Source organism: Spermophilus citellus (assembly GCF_964194105.1).
Source record: "Spermophilus citellus genome assembly, chromosome: 8".
Lineage (NCBI taxonomy): Eukaryota > Metazoa > Chordata > Mammalia > Rodentia > Sciuridae > Spermophilus > Spermophilus citellus.
This window is the reverse complement of record NC_138189.1, coordinates 14955966-14968555: the sequence shown is the minus strand read 5'-3', so window position 1 is coordinate 14968555 and position 12590 is coordinate 14955966. Positions and strand designations below refer to the sequence as shown.

Here is a 12590-nt window from a genome sequence, read left to right as displayed (position 1 = left end):
CAAAAGGAATTTTTCTCAGCTTTTCCTCACAAATATGAAATATTTGCTCTCAGCCAACAGCTGGGGTGATTTAAAGAAGTCCTGCATATATATTAGTTTTCATTCAAAATTACAAATTCTCCTCCCACTCTGAAACATCTGACTTAGTCTTAGTAGAACAGAAAATTGTTCTGAGATGAAGTGACATTCCCAAAGGAAGGCAAAGTCAAAAAATAGTACCACTTACAACTCTAATCAAATTTCAGATAATATAGCGTCTGGTTAATAATTTTTAGGAAAAGTTAATTTAGTCAAGATGAAAGTTCAAATGATATTTGAAAGTAGCTTGAAAAATAACCAGAAAGTATGTTTTCTTCTAGTCTTTCTTAAAATATTTACAATATAACCAAAGTAGAGGCTGCAGGAAAAACCATTAAGACTCCTTCTATGATTCAAAAATTGTTTAAAAACCAAGATATAGATACTTCTTTGTGACTGCTAGAAGTTATTCTTGGCAAAACTGTATATATACATAATACATATATAATATATATATTATATACATATATATTATATATGTATTATGTATATATAAAATTATGAAATTTTCTATTCATTTAAATGATTATATCAATATTTTAAAAATAGATGGATTAAAGATATATTTGTGAGTTAGTCACAAAGCCTATGAATGCTTCTGAAGAACATCAAATAATAAATAATTTCAGAATAATTTTATGTATTTAGACATAGGTTATGAATTTATGAACTTTACTATGAATTCAACCAAATATTTATCTTGTTTTTACTTTCCCCCCAAACTAGCTCAAAGTAGTGTTTTAAATTTATTTTGAACTCTACAATTATATTCCCCATATTTCAGTATTTATCATGGCCAAGTTTTATAATAAATATAGTACACATTTCTGTGTTTTACTTGAAGTCATAAAAATGAAATCTATGCATTTATAAATATCTCAGAAGATAACCAGTCATTTTTCAACTTATGGACAATTACACAGAATTAACTTCTGCCTTTGGGCCTAGTGTATACAACTGTGTGTTCTGCTTAAAGTGAATATATTTTGTTATTTGAAATAAGAGTGTTATTTGTATATAAAGTGACTATTAAATCAGATGTGAAAACTGTTAAATAATTGTTACTACTTTTAGTAAATCTGTTACTTGTCCTAAGAATACAAACCTTCTAAAGTGAAATAATCAAGATCTATGAGACATGAAATCACATTTCAAACTACAAAGTCTGTAATTTTTTTCTATTTCAGATAGAGGTTTGGTCTGATGTAAATATATACTGTGAACCTAAAAAAAATCCTCAAGTAATAAATATAAATCCATTAAGAATTTGTGTCTAAAAAATAGATTTTAATTTGAAGGTTACATTTAATTTTGGAAAAACAAAGGTCAATGTTACATGACTACACATTGATAACAGATCTTACTTTGGTAATCTTTCTTATTTCCCAAAAGGAATATTTGAAAAGCTACTATAGCATAACAAAATAAAGCTGTGAATAACAATTATTAATAATGTTCACTCTACTGATAAAAAGTTAAATCATCATCAGAAAAAAATATAATATCACTAATGATACACCAAGTAACATCATAGAAATTAAAATTACTATTAGAAAAACATCCCTTCCATATGTACTATTAATAGGAACAAAAGGTCCACCTCTCTTCCTGCATAGGCAAGCAAACAAATCAGATGAACAAATAAGAAAAACATGTATGTACATCTTTCAGTACCAAAGCAATGGTTACCAAGTATAAACATCTCAGAAAAGTAAATTTGTGCTTTATTACAAATTAATATCCTATATCCAGAAACTCTACTTGTTGTAAATTTGTCTGAAAACCACTTACTCATCTTCCCCCCCCCTTTTTTTTTGCAAGCTGTTTAAAGCTAAAACATGAAATCGAAGACATAAGCCTTGAAATTCAAGTGTTTGTAAAAATACAGTCATGTTGTCATGAGTTTGGAATTGAAAATACTTACAGTCTCTCTAGTTCTTTAAGATCCTGGAATGCTCCCCTTTCAATGGTGGTAATCTTGTTCTCCATAAGCTGACTGAAATGAAAAAAAAAAATGTAACATGCTTCTTAATGTTACCATCTAAGTCAATTTCAATTCAGCAACTGAAAATTTATAACCTCTTTCTCTCTTTAAAATTAGATTTTGCTCTGCTTTGAGAACTAGGAGCAAATTTAATGGTGATATATGTGAAAGAACTCATGGAGAAGAAAAAGCATCCACATCACAAAACTTTTACAGAAACATTAAAGCAGTTTCTCACTAAATTTACTATTCAAACTCTAAACCTTAAATATAACAGAAAAGCAGTGAAATTGCAGCTTTGATAGCTGTTTTTGGTACACTGATTTTCAACTGTGTTCTTAACTACAGTAATTCATCATACACATATTCAATTATGACTTATGGATACCCATCAGCAACCAAAATATTTCATAAGGACCAAAATATGTTTTAAAAATTGAACACTGGGTATATAGAGATCAAAAGTATATGACCTTTAAGACATAAATATATACAATCTTGTGGAAGAAAACAAGTTTATGTAGCATTGACTTTGAATAATGGTTTATTCACAGCTAAATTAACCCACTAAGTAAAGAAGTAATCATAGTGCAACTATTTTATGTAAGCTACAAAGATATTAAAGGTAAGGAAATTAAAGGTAAAATATAACTAATGATGCTGTTTTATAGATAAACATTTTTCTACCTAAGCTCTGTTAAAAAGCTGGATGGCTTGATTTTAATGTTAGAAATTACTTTTTCTTAGAAAAAAAGGTCTAAATATTTTTAGCTCAATACTATTAAACCACAGATATACCTGAGTTTTTTCAAGTTAATCTCAAACACTAAAATATCAGATGTCACACATTATTTATTCACACTATGAAAGCGACTGTTCTACAAGTTTATATGCATAAGGCACTTAGGGTATGCTAAAACAGTCTTAGGGTCATTTCTATAACATTGTTTCTATGGCATGTGTCCAAACTTAAAATGAAAGCCCAAATTTTTACTAAAAGTTGTGCTTTTAGTAAAATAAATAAAGAAACCAAGGCCTTTACATTTTTAAAATTTCTGTCATTGGAAAGGTTTGAAAAACTAATACTATTAAAAATTCTCAAAGTGCAATCTTGAATACAATACAATTCCCCATATTAGAGAAGAACACTTACAGAACTCTTAAGTGTCTAAGGCCCACAAAATCTGTCTTCGTAATCCGTGTGATGTTATTTCCATTCAAATCCCTAAGAGACAACCAGAAAATGAAAGCTCCATTTTATTTCTATTAACTTAGTTAAGCAAAGTTAAATTTAAAGTAGGTTTGAACTTTTAAGCTTAAAAATTAAATTAATTAGTGTATGGTTTAGAAAACAAATGGGAGAGAGAAGGGGCAACCACAACCTTTGAAATAATATTGCATAAATGCTCAAGTTTACAAAGTTCATCCTGGCTGGCCCATGATGACAAGAAAACGAAGTAATTGTATTATCATGAAAATTGTTCTTTTGGTGTGTGTGTGTGTGTGTGTGTGTGTGTGTGTGTGTGTGTGTGTGCTTTTGATTTTTGCTTTTATAAGGATGTGTGTATCGAATTCACAGGTATTCTGTTATTTTCCTATTACTAGAGTTCCCCTCGGAAAGTTAAAGGAATCATATTCTCATACTACTCAAGAACAAAGTTTTAAATCTAGAAAGAACACTATCCTTAGGGGAGCATGGTGGCTAAACTTCCTAAGGTAAAGAAGAAAGTTAGAAGGCCATCAAAAGAAATGCACTTCAAAGACCTGCATTTACTTTCCAACAATTCTATGTTTGTATGAAAACTAAACTCTTTATTTGCAGCTCAGGGAACCCCGCTGTGATTGTAAAGCGAAAACTACTAGCGGGGGCAATAATGGAAGTTGTATTCAGGCCCTAACATTTTTGTTCAGATTTCAGCACCACTTTTCCTTCAAGAGTCACAACCCTTTTTTTTTTTTTTTTTTTTTTCTGGCATCTCAGGTCAAGATCTAAACTTGCCCTGCCTCCAATCATTTCAAGTAAAACCAGCTTTTGCTGAGGTTCGAATATGCTCCTGCAAGGTCCTAAATTCTCTCTTACTTTCGTCCTAAAAACTTCATGTTTGAAATATGTATTTTAAGTTTTTACTTTGTCAATGATAAAATTTTATAAGACAACACTGACTACTATTTTCTGAACCTCTTTAAAAATCCCTTTACAGGGATTTTTTATTTTCCCAAGGATCCAAAACCCAATTGTCATTTTTCCCCCGAGTGCATTCCCTTTTGGTTGAGTAAGACACGTTAGTGCTTACGCTATAAACTAATTGGAACAGCATGAAATGACAAGTACAAAAACAGAATTCTGCATGACTTTCCTTCCTTTTTTGCCTATTTCTACATGTTGAGCAAAGTCTCATTAAGTTGTTCCGAAAATCGTCGGGGTCCTTTATCGGCTATTCGATATAACAAGGAATCCCTACCTCCCACCCGAGGCAAATGTCGGGGATCACATGTTGATGAGGCAACCCTGGTAAGGCCCAACTTGCGCAGCACTAAGGGTTTGGAGTGGGCGACCCAGTGAGGCTGGGGGACAGATGAGCCTTTCCAAAAGAAGAAAGGGCTCAACTTGGCCTTTAAAGCAGAGGCCAGAGAGATGGATTAGATAAGAAGGGCAACTCAAGGCGCTGCAGACTGCACTGGTGCAGAAGTGCGAATCTGAGGGCGTCCTCTCCGCAGTTCATGGCCCTCACACCCAGAGGGAAAGAGGCCGCGGGAGGGGAGTCCCAGCGCACTGGTCCCCATCGCCCTCACCCGCCCGGCCCACAAGCCACCTGAGAGCACTAGCGCGCCTAGGGCGCTCGGGCGACTGGGGCGGCGGCTCGGCATTCACAAAGAGAATGGCCTCCATGCTCCGCTTCCCTGAACTCGGGAAGCGCCCCACCAGGAGCGCGTGGGCCGTCAACGCCAGGACTGCGTTTACTTCTTCATTAGAGACCAGCAGAGGCAGGGAGGCGGGGATGTCTGTGGGCACCGGAGCGCGAAGAGGGGCAGAAAGAGGAGCTGCTGCCACGTGAAGGGACGCAGAAATTGCCAGAAAGGTGGACGGGGGGTGGGGGGTGGTGGGGGACAGGGGCTCAGCAGGAAGAGCCGGAGGGGGCAGCCTAGGGCCGCCGGGTCGCCTCAGCAGTCTGATCTATCTGCGCTGGTTCAGGTTTGGAGAACCAGTACACTAACTTCACTTAAACCTCGGGACGCGGGTCTCCGCCGCAGTCGCCAGCTTGGAAGAGTCCCTTGGGGCCCGCTACCTCCGCCTCCTCCGGGCAGAAGTAGAGGGCAGGGACGAGGGAGGGAGTAGCAGGGGGCTGCGCACCGCCACTAAGCCAGCTGTGGCCCTACTGGGGCACCCTTCCTGCCTGATAGTAATATCCCAGGACACCCCATGACCCCTTCTCCCCTCCCTTCTTTCCCGGGAGGGGAACACAAAGACGGGGAGCCTAAGTTTCTCTCTTTGAGCCCCCTGCCATCTCCTCCACGCCAACGGGGGGCGGGGGCGGGGGGGGGAGACAAGGGCGGGGACTCATCCTAAAACCGACCTAAGAATGTGTGCAACAGCAAGGTGACTCTTTATAAGGAATCTGAAAACAAAGTCGTGTCTCCTAGCCTGGGGCATCTTCTCATACTTATTCGCTAGCTCCCATCTCCACAGCCCAGAACAACTCGTCCACAAGAGGCTGCTAGTGGCAGCGGCGGGACAAGAGCAGGGAAAAGGGACCAAACGCAGCTGCCAGCGGATCCGCCCCTCCCTGGGCAGTGACCCTTTCCTGGGCAGTGCCTTCCAGTACTTGGCCCTCCAGGAGGGCCCAACCCAGGATGAGCGATCTGGAGAGCCAGTGAGGCTTCACCAGGCACAAGTCCCAGGTCCCTGTATTGCTGGGTCACTTCAGGTTCCAAGCAAAGCAAGCGCTACCACATGGGGAGAAGGGGAGGGCGAAGAACCCATACTCACAGTCTCTCTGTGTTGCGGGGTATATTCCTGGGCACACTGCGCAGTGCGAGCCCGTGACAGTCCACAGTGCTGCCCGAGCAGGAGCACTGCGCCGGGCACGCCTGCGGCGCCACCTTGTTCAGGACCGCCAACACTAACCCCAGCGACAGGGACAGCGTCTGCCAGCCAATGCCGCGCATCTTCCCCCGCCGCCTCCTGGTTTGCCGGCGTTGGGGATTTCTCTTTAGCTCGCTGCTCCGACGGAACGGTGCAGTGTCTGAGGCCCAGTACTTGGCGCGGGATTAGCAACCCAGAGTGCCCGGGGAAATGTGCACAAAATAATATGGAACAGTAATAATTAATATTCAAGGCAGGAGAGCCGGAACAGGCTCACGCCTTCCCCTTCCCTCTACACCCTCTTGTAGCAGGGCAGGAACTCCGTGGGCAACTTTCGAACCTGAAGATCAATGGCCTGGCCAAGGCTGCAAGGAGACCCCAAGAGCAGTGGGGGAGGAAATCACACGTTTTCTGTCGCTGAAGAAACCACTTGGCGGTAAAAGAGCTGAGACTTCCTAGGACTGTGAAGATGCAAAGGACGGCTGCCAGGGGGTAGAGTGAGATGATACTCAGATCCCACACACTGCTCTACAATTTCGATTCCAGTGGGGCTGGGAGAAGTGCGAGGAGGAAGAGGGGCGCTCAGTAGTAATGGTGGTCTTGGTCAAAGTGGACTCCTGGAAGCTAGAAGGCGCAGAAGCCCTTCGGGCCCGGAGCGGAGCGCGCCGAGCAACTGGGCATGGCGCGCGGGGGCGCACCGGGCGTTTGTGCAGCCCAGGGGACTGGGGGCGGCGCTGCAGGGCGCAGGGCTCGGTTCACTCACGCGGCCTCTCCCCAGCCTGCTGCTCAGCGGTAGCCCCTACCGGTCCTCGAAATCTCCCGACAGCCAAGGATGGTTTGCAAACACACATGTACTTCGCTGAAGGATGTCTCGGCAATCCCGCCTCCCGCCCGGCGTCCTTGGCGACGCTCTGCACCAGGGCCTGCCCTGAGGTCACACAGAAAGACAAAAGGGCAGTAGGACCGCTGCAGCTGGACAGGAATATCCACTAGTCAAAATCTCAGCAAAGGAAATCCAAGAAGCCAAGTTTAGCACTAGAGCTCCAGAGAAGGCGAAACAGGCACTGACTAGCGCAGGACTTGCAAGAAGGCAGGCCGGAAGGAGGGGAAAGGCAAAGGCCAAGGTGTTCACGACCCGGGCCCTGCTAGTTTGTCTGGAGGACAGCTAGGTGGCCAGCGGGAGGGTGGGATCCGCTACTCCAGGTAGAGCCCAGGCGACAGCTGAATGGCAATGTGTGTGCGCGCGTGTGTCAGCCCCTCTCGTCTCCCGGATACGCTGCAGCTGCGTGGCAGACACCTGATGGCAAAGGTGGAAGAAACAACAGCCAGCTCCAAGCGGGCGCAGCTTCTCTCTCGCCCCTTGGCAGCCTCCCACAAGTGGGTTCTCCTTCTCAAAGTGCAGGAACTTTTCCCAGGTTTGGGATACCGTCTCCCACCTCCACAGCAGCAGTCCTCTCGCCGACGTTTGAGACACCACCCGGCTCCAGATGCTGCACCTGACTCGGCGGCTACAGTCCAGGGCAGTCCTTCCTGCCTGCCTCCTGCCCCCTCCCGGCTGCTTTCTCTGCCTCCCGCTCCCTGGAGGGAGGTGAGAAAGAGGAAAGGCGGCGACAGAGAGCGGGGTCTGCTGCTCTGGAGCCCCTGGCAAGTGTCTAAACAATAGGACAGACGCAGCAGCCTAAGTCTCGCTGAGCTGCTGAAAGGTGGGTTGTTGTTGTTACGAGTAGTTCGCTCCTGCTGCCAGGCGCTGAGCGCAGCCGAACAAAAACCCAGCCCGCGCCTCAGGAGCCGGCTGCTGGTCTCCGGACGCTCCCCTTTCTGCTCAGCACTCCCGCCGTGCCTGGAAAGCTCCGCAGCTCTGGCCTGCGCCTGGGAACCTCGGCGCTCCCATCACTCGCTGCCGCCGCCGCCTCCTTTTTTAAATCACCTTCTGCCGCAGCCACAGCCACCACCAACCTCCGCCGTCCAGGCGCTTCCCAAATAAATAACCTCAAGTCCGAAGTTAAGCTGGCGCGGGCCTTATATAGCCGCCGGAGCCCCCACCCCTTGGGCCCCGCCCCGCGAGGTCCGGCCCCGCCCACTGGCTGCGCGCGGGGAGCCCGCACCTCGCTGGGGAGAGGTGAGGCCCCGGCTGCCAGCGCCAGGCGGAGGCGGCGGCGGGCGGGCGCGTTCCCGTGCGTCCTGGCTCGCGCCCTAGCTCCCACGCTCGGGCAAAGTTTGCGGTGGGAAGGAGGCTCCCGGGCCCCCGCCTCCAACTCTTTGGCCCCAGAGATGACCTGGGCTTGGAGATAGTGGTTCTCGGCAGGAGAATGGGGAGAGGGCGGCTTTGAACGCGGCTCATAAATAAACAGCGTTGCCAATGCCTCTGCTGCAGCTTTTGCCACGCGATCCTAAGGGGGCTGCTCAGTGCTGGCAACACAGCAAAGGAAAGACAGAGATTGAGATTTAAAATTAAAAAAAAAAAAATTAAATCCTACCGAAATAGATCTGCCTGCGCTCACAGACACACACATGTGTATTTTTGGGAGCTTAAAAGTTCAGTTTTTGCAAGTTGGAAAACGATGTTTTGCAACCCTCTTCTTCACATTCCCATTTCCAAGCCACCCCCTTCCATTTAACCCTTTCTTTATAGTCACACACAACAACAGGAGGTTCAATTGACATCTTAAATACACAAAACGCTGCCCAAACTCCTAGGGCTTGAATGTGCCTGTATGATTTTACTCTCTTAGGAGGCAAAGGAGGGTAAAAAATAAATCCTTAGCAATATAGATTGTACCAGAAGGTTTCCTTTATTTCAGGGGAGTTCTAGATATTTTTTTTCCAAACTGTTTGAAAGAGAATTTCCTTGTTTCTTCTTTAGTGTGATGTGTGTCTGGCAACAGATAACTCTCCAGCTTCCCCAGGAAAAAAAAAAAAAAAAAAAAAACACAATGTCACCATAGGTTTCAAATGACCTCTAAATGAGTCAGCTCCTTCACTTGAATTTAAAATGTATCATCCCATTCTTTCTCTTACTCTCATTCCACCTTTGAAATGCTTTCACAGAAATCTGTGCATGCCTCCAGATAAATGGCAACTTTACAGTATAGTGATTATTTTGTATAATCATCTGTTATTCCCTTGAAAGCTGAAAGACCTGCCGACTCACTTGGGATTTTTAGCATATAGCAATATGTCCAGCACATAGTAGGTATCCTGATAATTAACTAATTTTTTTAACTCAAGAACATTTTCAACCTGAAATCTCTCTAATATCCTCTTTAATTTTTTTTTCTATTTAAATATTACAAAATATCATAAAGTTACCTCTACCTATGTCATTTGCTGGCCCTGGAAAACTCAGTCTCTTTGAACATGGTTCCAAAGACAGGGTACCCATTCAAAAACTGAATTGGAACTCATGATTACTCGTTTGAATGCCATTGATTTATATTGCTGCATTCTGTTAAAGACTTCAAAACGTTTAACATTTATTAACTTACTTGTTCTTCTAGATTTTAGCCTAAAGGTCTGTTATATAACTTCCTTGTGAGAGAGGAGAAGCCACAGTCACATTTCTTGCAAGGAAAAGGAGATTCAGAACAAGTACCTGTCGTTGAGTATCTTCCCCTCAGTGAATGTTCTATAGTCTGTACCAGTAAATTATGTGGTTAAGATGCATTTACTAATACACTAATTCATTTAATTTCTCAGCTTTAATATCTCATTGGCAAGGAGATGTATTTGTGTTCAACTTTATCAGCCACATAGAATCATGTTCTGCAGCATTTTAATCGCAAAAACAGATCCTGCATTCTGAATATTCATAAATGTTATTGATATTATTGCATGAGTGAGACACTTAGATATGGGCTCAAGTTTGATTCTCTCTCTGGATCACTTTACACTCTGTATATTAAAAAAAAACAAACAAGGAGATGAAAGTAACATTCACAGTAATATGCCCATAGAAACATCTTTACTAGTTGATGCAAATTTATATAAGAAGATATGTCCAATGAATTTAATCAAAAAGAGAATGTAACAAATTCCTGAGAGGTATGGTGCATTAATGTTTTTGTGTCATCAGCTTTTCAGTTAATAAAAGGAACTTACACATGAGTGACCAGGTGTCTCATTTTTAAAAATGTTACTGTATTATTCCTTCAGTATTACTGCAGGATGTTTGTTGGAGGCCTTGTATGCTTCGATAATTTTAACTTCTAGGTCTTAATTCTTTCTCCATTATTATGCTCCCAAATGAGTTCTGAGTTTCCCTTTGACTATTACAGCCATCTCTGAAGAAATCCTTATGTGGTGCCTCTTGTCACCACATGAGGTCTCTATAAATCCTGACCTGGATTAAACAGAAGTGGAATCCACTAGAGTCAACATTCAAGTCTCCTATTAGCTGGAGGGGGAAAAAATCCAGTAGCCCGAATAATTTTAGAAACTATTTAGACACTTAAAATTCACATAGTAAAAAAAAATTTGCACCCCCCTTTTTGGCAGGGGGTGAGAAGAAAAAGATAGTAAAGTTGGGAAATATGGGAAAAGAGAGTAAGGGAAAAAATTGGTGAAAAAGAGGTAAATATGAGTGAAAATTATAGCTGTCCCTTTGTTTAAGCAAAGGTAGAAAATACTAAGAGTATTGATCAATTTCATGAAATTCACACAATAATTCTTAACTGTCTTTGTGCTACCATTTTCCATCGTTGCAAAATGTACTTAATTATCTAATTTTTCTCAACATATTTCATGGGCAATGTAGAAATTATCACAGAGATTAAGATTAAACTAAAAAATTTCGGGGCCTACTAAGTACCAAACCATTTGATAGAGTTAGAGCCACAGTACATTCTGGATGGTTGCTGTTTTACTCCCATCCAGGAAAGGATCTGGGTCTGCACCCAAGGCCCAGCTAATAGCAGAGCTGTAAACAGAACCTACTTTCTTTGGCCCCAAAACTCAACTAGTTCTCCTTCACTGAAATGTGTCTGTAAATTCTCTGAAATTCTTGGGGGTCAAGGAATCCTATAGAAAATGTACATGACTCTGTGACATCTGTTTAAGGGAGCAGTGCAGAGCTTAATCTCACAGCACCAGCTCTGCAAGGGTACCGAAACCCAACCTGGTTCTGCAGAGAACTTCAGCTGGGAGAGTATTGTCTAGGTCAGTGGTTCTCAAAGTTTGGTCCCTTGACCAGCAGCCTTAGCCAGGGGCTATAACTGGAAATGCAAATTCTTAGTCTCTTCCTCAGACTCACAGAATCAGAAATACTGGCAGTGGACGACAGAAGTCTGTGTTCTAACAACCCCTCCAAGTTGTTTTAGTGGTGCATGGAGTTTGAGAACACCTGCTCAAGAGCAACTCTGTGTTGTAAATGGGCCACTTGAAGCATGGGCAATGAAGAAGCAATGAATGAGCATCAGTAGAGTGGGTTTCCACTTCTCATTTCACAGCTTGATAAGTGCACATTCCTGATAACCTCTAGGGGGCACCAAAATGTTTTCATGTACAACCCCACAGAGGTAACAAGACCTTAGTCATTTTCAAGGAAATAGCCTTCAAAAGTAGAGATTTCTAGCAACTTGCCCTAGTTAGTATGCCTCAACCAAAGATTTATTATACTTATACACTTTTCCCCCAGTTTAATACTATTTAGAATGGAAATGATTCCTGCTTTTCATAAGTATTATGAAGATTAAGATAATATCCACTGATCTACCAGAGTTGGGTGCTTATTAAGTAACAGGTTTTACAGCCAGGCACAGTGGCACATTCCTGTAATCCCAGTGACTTGGGAGGCTGGGGCAGGAGAATAGAAAGTTTTAGGCCAGATTCAGCAACTTAATAAGGCCCTAAAGATCTCAGTGGGACCTTGTTTTAAAATAAAGAAAACCAGGGATGTAGCTCAATGGTGAAGTGCCCCCTGAGTTCAATCCCCAGTACCAATAAATAAATAAATAAATAAATAAATAAATAAATAAATAAATAATGTTAGTATTATTTTGTGATTCCTATTACTATTGTATTGATAAGTGAAATTTTCCCTAAATATTTTCTTACAAGAATAGATTATATATTTCCATTAAATATCACTGTGATCTTTTTTTTTAAAGAAAGAGTGAGAGAGAGAGAGAGAATTTTAATATTTATTTTTTAGTATTTGGCGGACACAACATCTTTGTTTGTATGTGGTGCTAAGGATCGAACCTGGGCGCACGCATGCCAGGCAAGTGCGCTACCGCTTGAGCCACATCCCCAGCCCCTCACTGTGATCTTATAGTAACTATTTTTTGTAAAGAATTCAGGGAAGTTGGGCTGATGGCTATACTTTTAGGAGTAGAAGAACAACTCAATATGATCAAGCCCTGCACAGGCCCAGAGTTCCAGGAACAAAAGGGTGGAGATGGATGTACCTAGTTTTATGATATTTGTGTTTCACAATATAAACCACTC

At 42.4% G+C, this 12590-nt stretch overlaps 1 protein-coding gene across 2 annotated transcripts in view; it reads right to left on the bottom strand.

Annotated features, from left to right (window-relative positions):
- SLIT2 (slit guidance ligand 2) overlaps positions 1–6242 on the bottom strand; it is a 329247-nt gene extending 323005 nt beyond the window's left edge. For both annotated transcript variants that reach the window (XM_081304246.1, XM_081304247.1), the window contains exons 1-3: positions 6051–6242; positions 3216–3287; positions 2003–2074 (exon numbers count right to left, since the gene is read on the bottom strand). In XM_081304246.1, coding sequence (XP_081160372.1) covers positions 2003–2074; positions 3216–3287; positions 6051–6229 — 323 coding nt within the window. In that variant the 5' untranslated portion in view covers positions 6230–6242. The remainder of the gene's footprint in view (positions 1–2002; positions 2075–3215; positions 3288–6050) is intronic.
- Positions 6243–12590: the final 6348 nt, after the last annotated feature.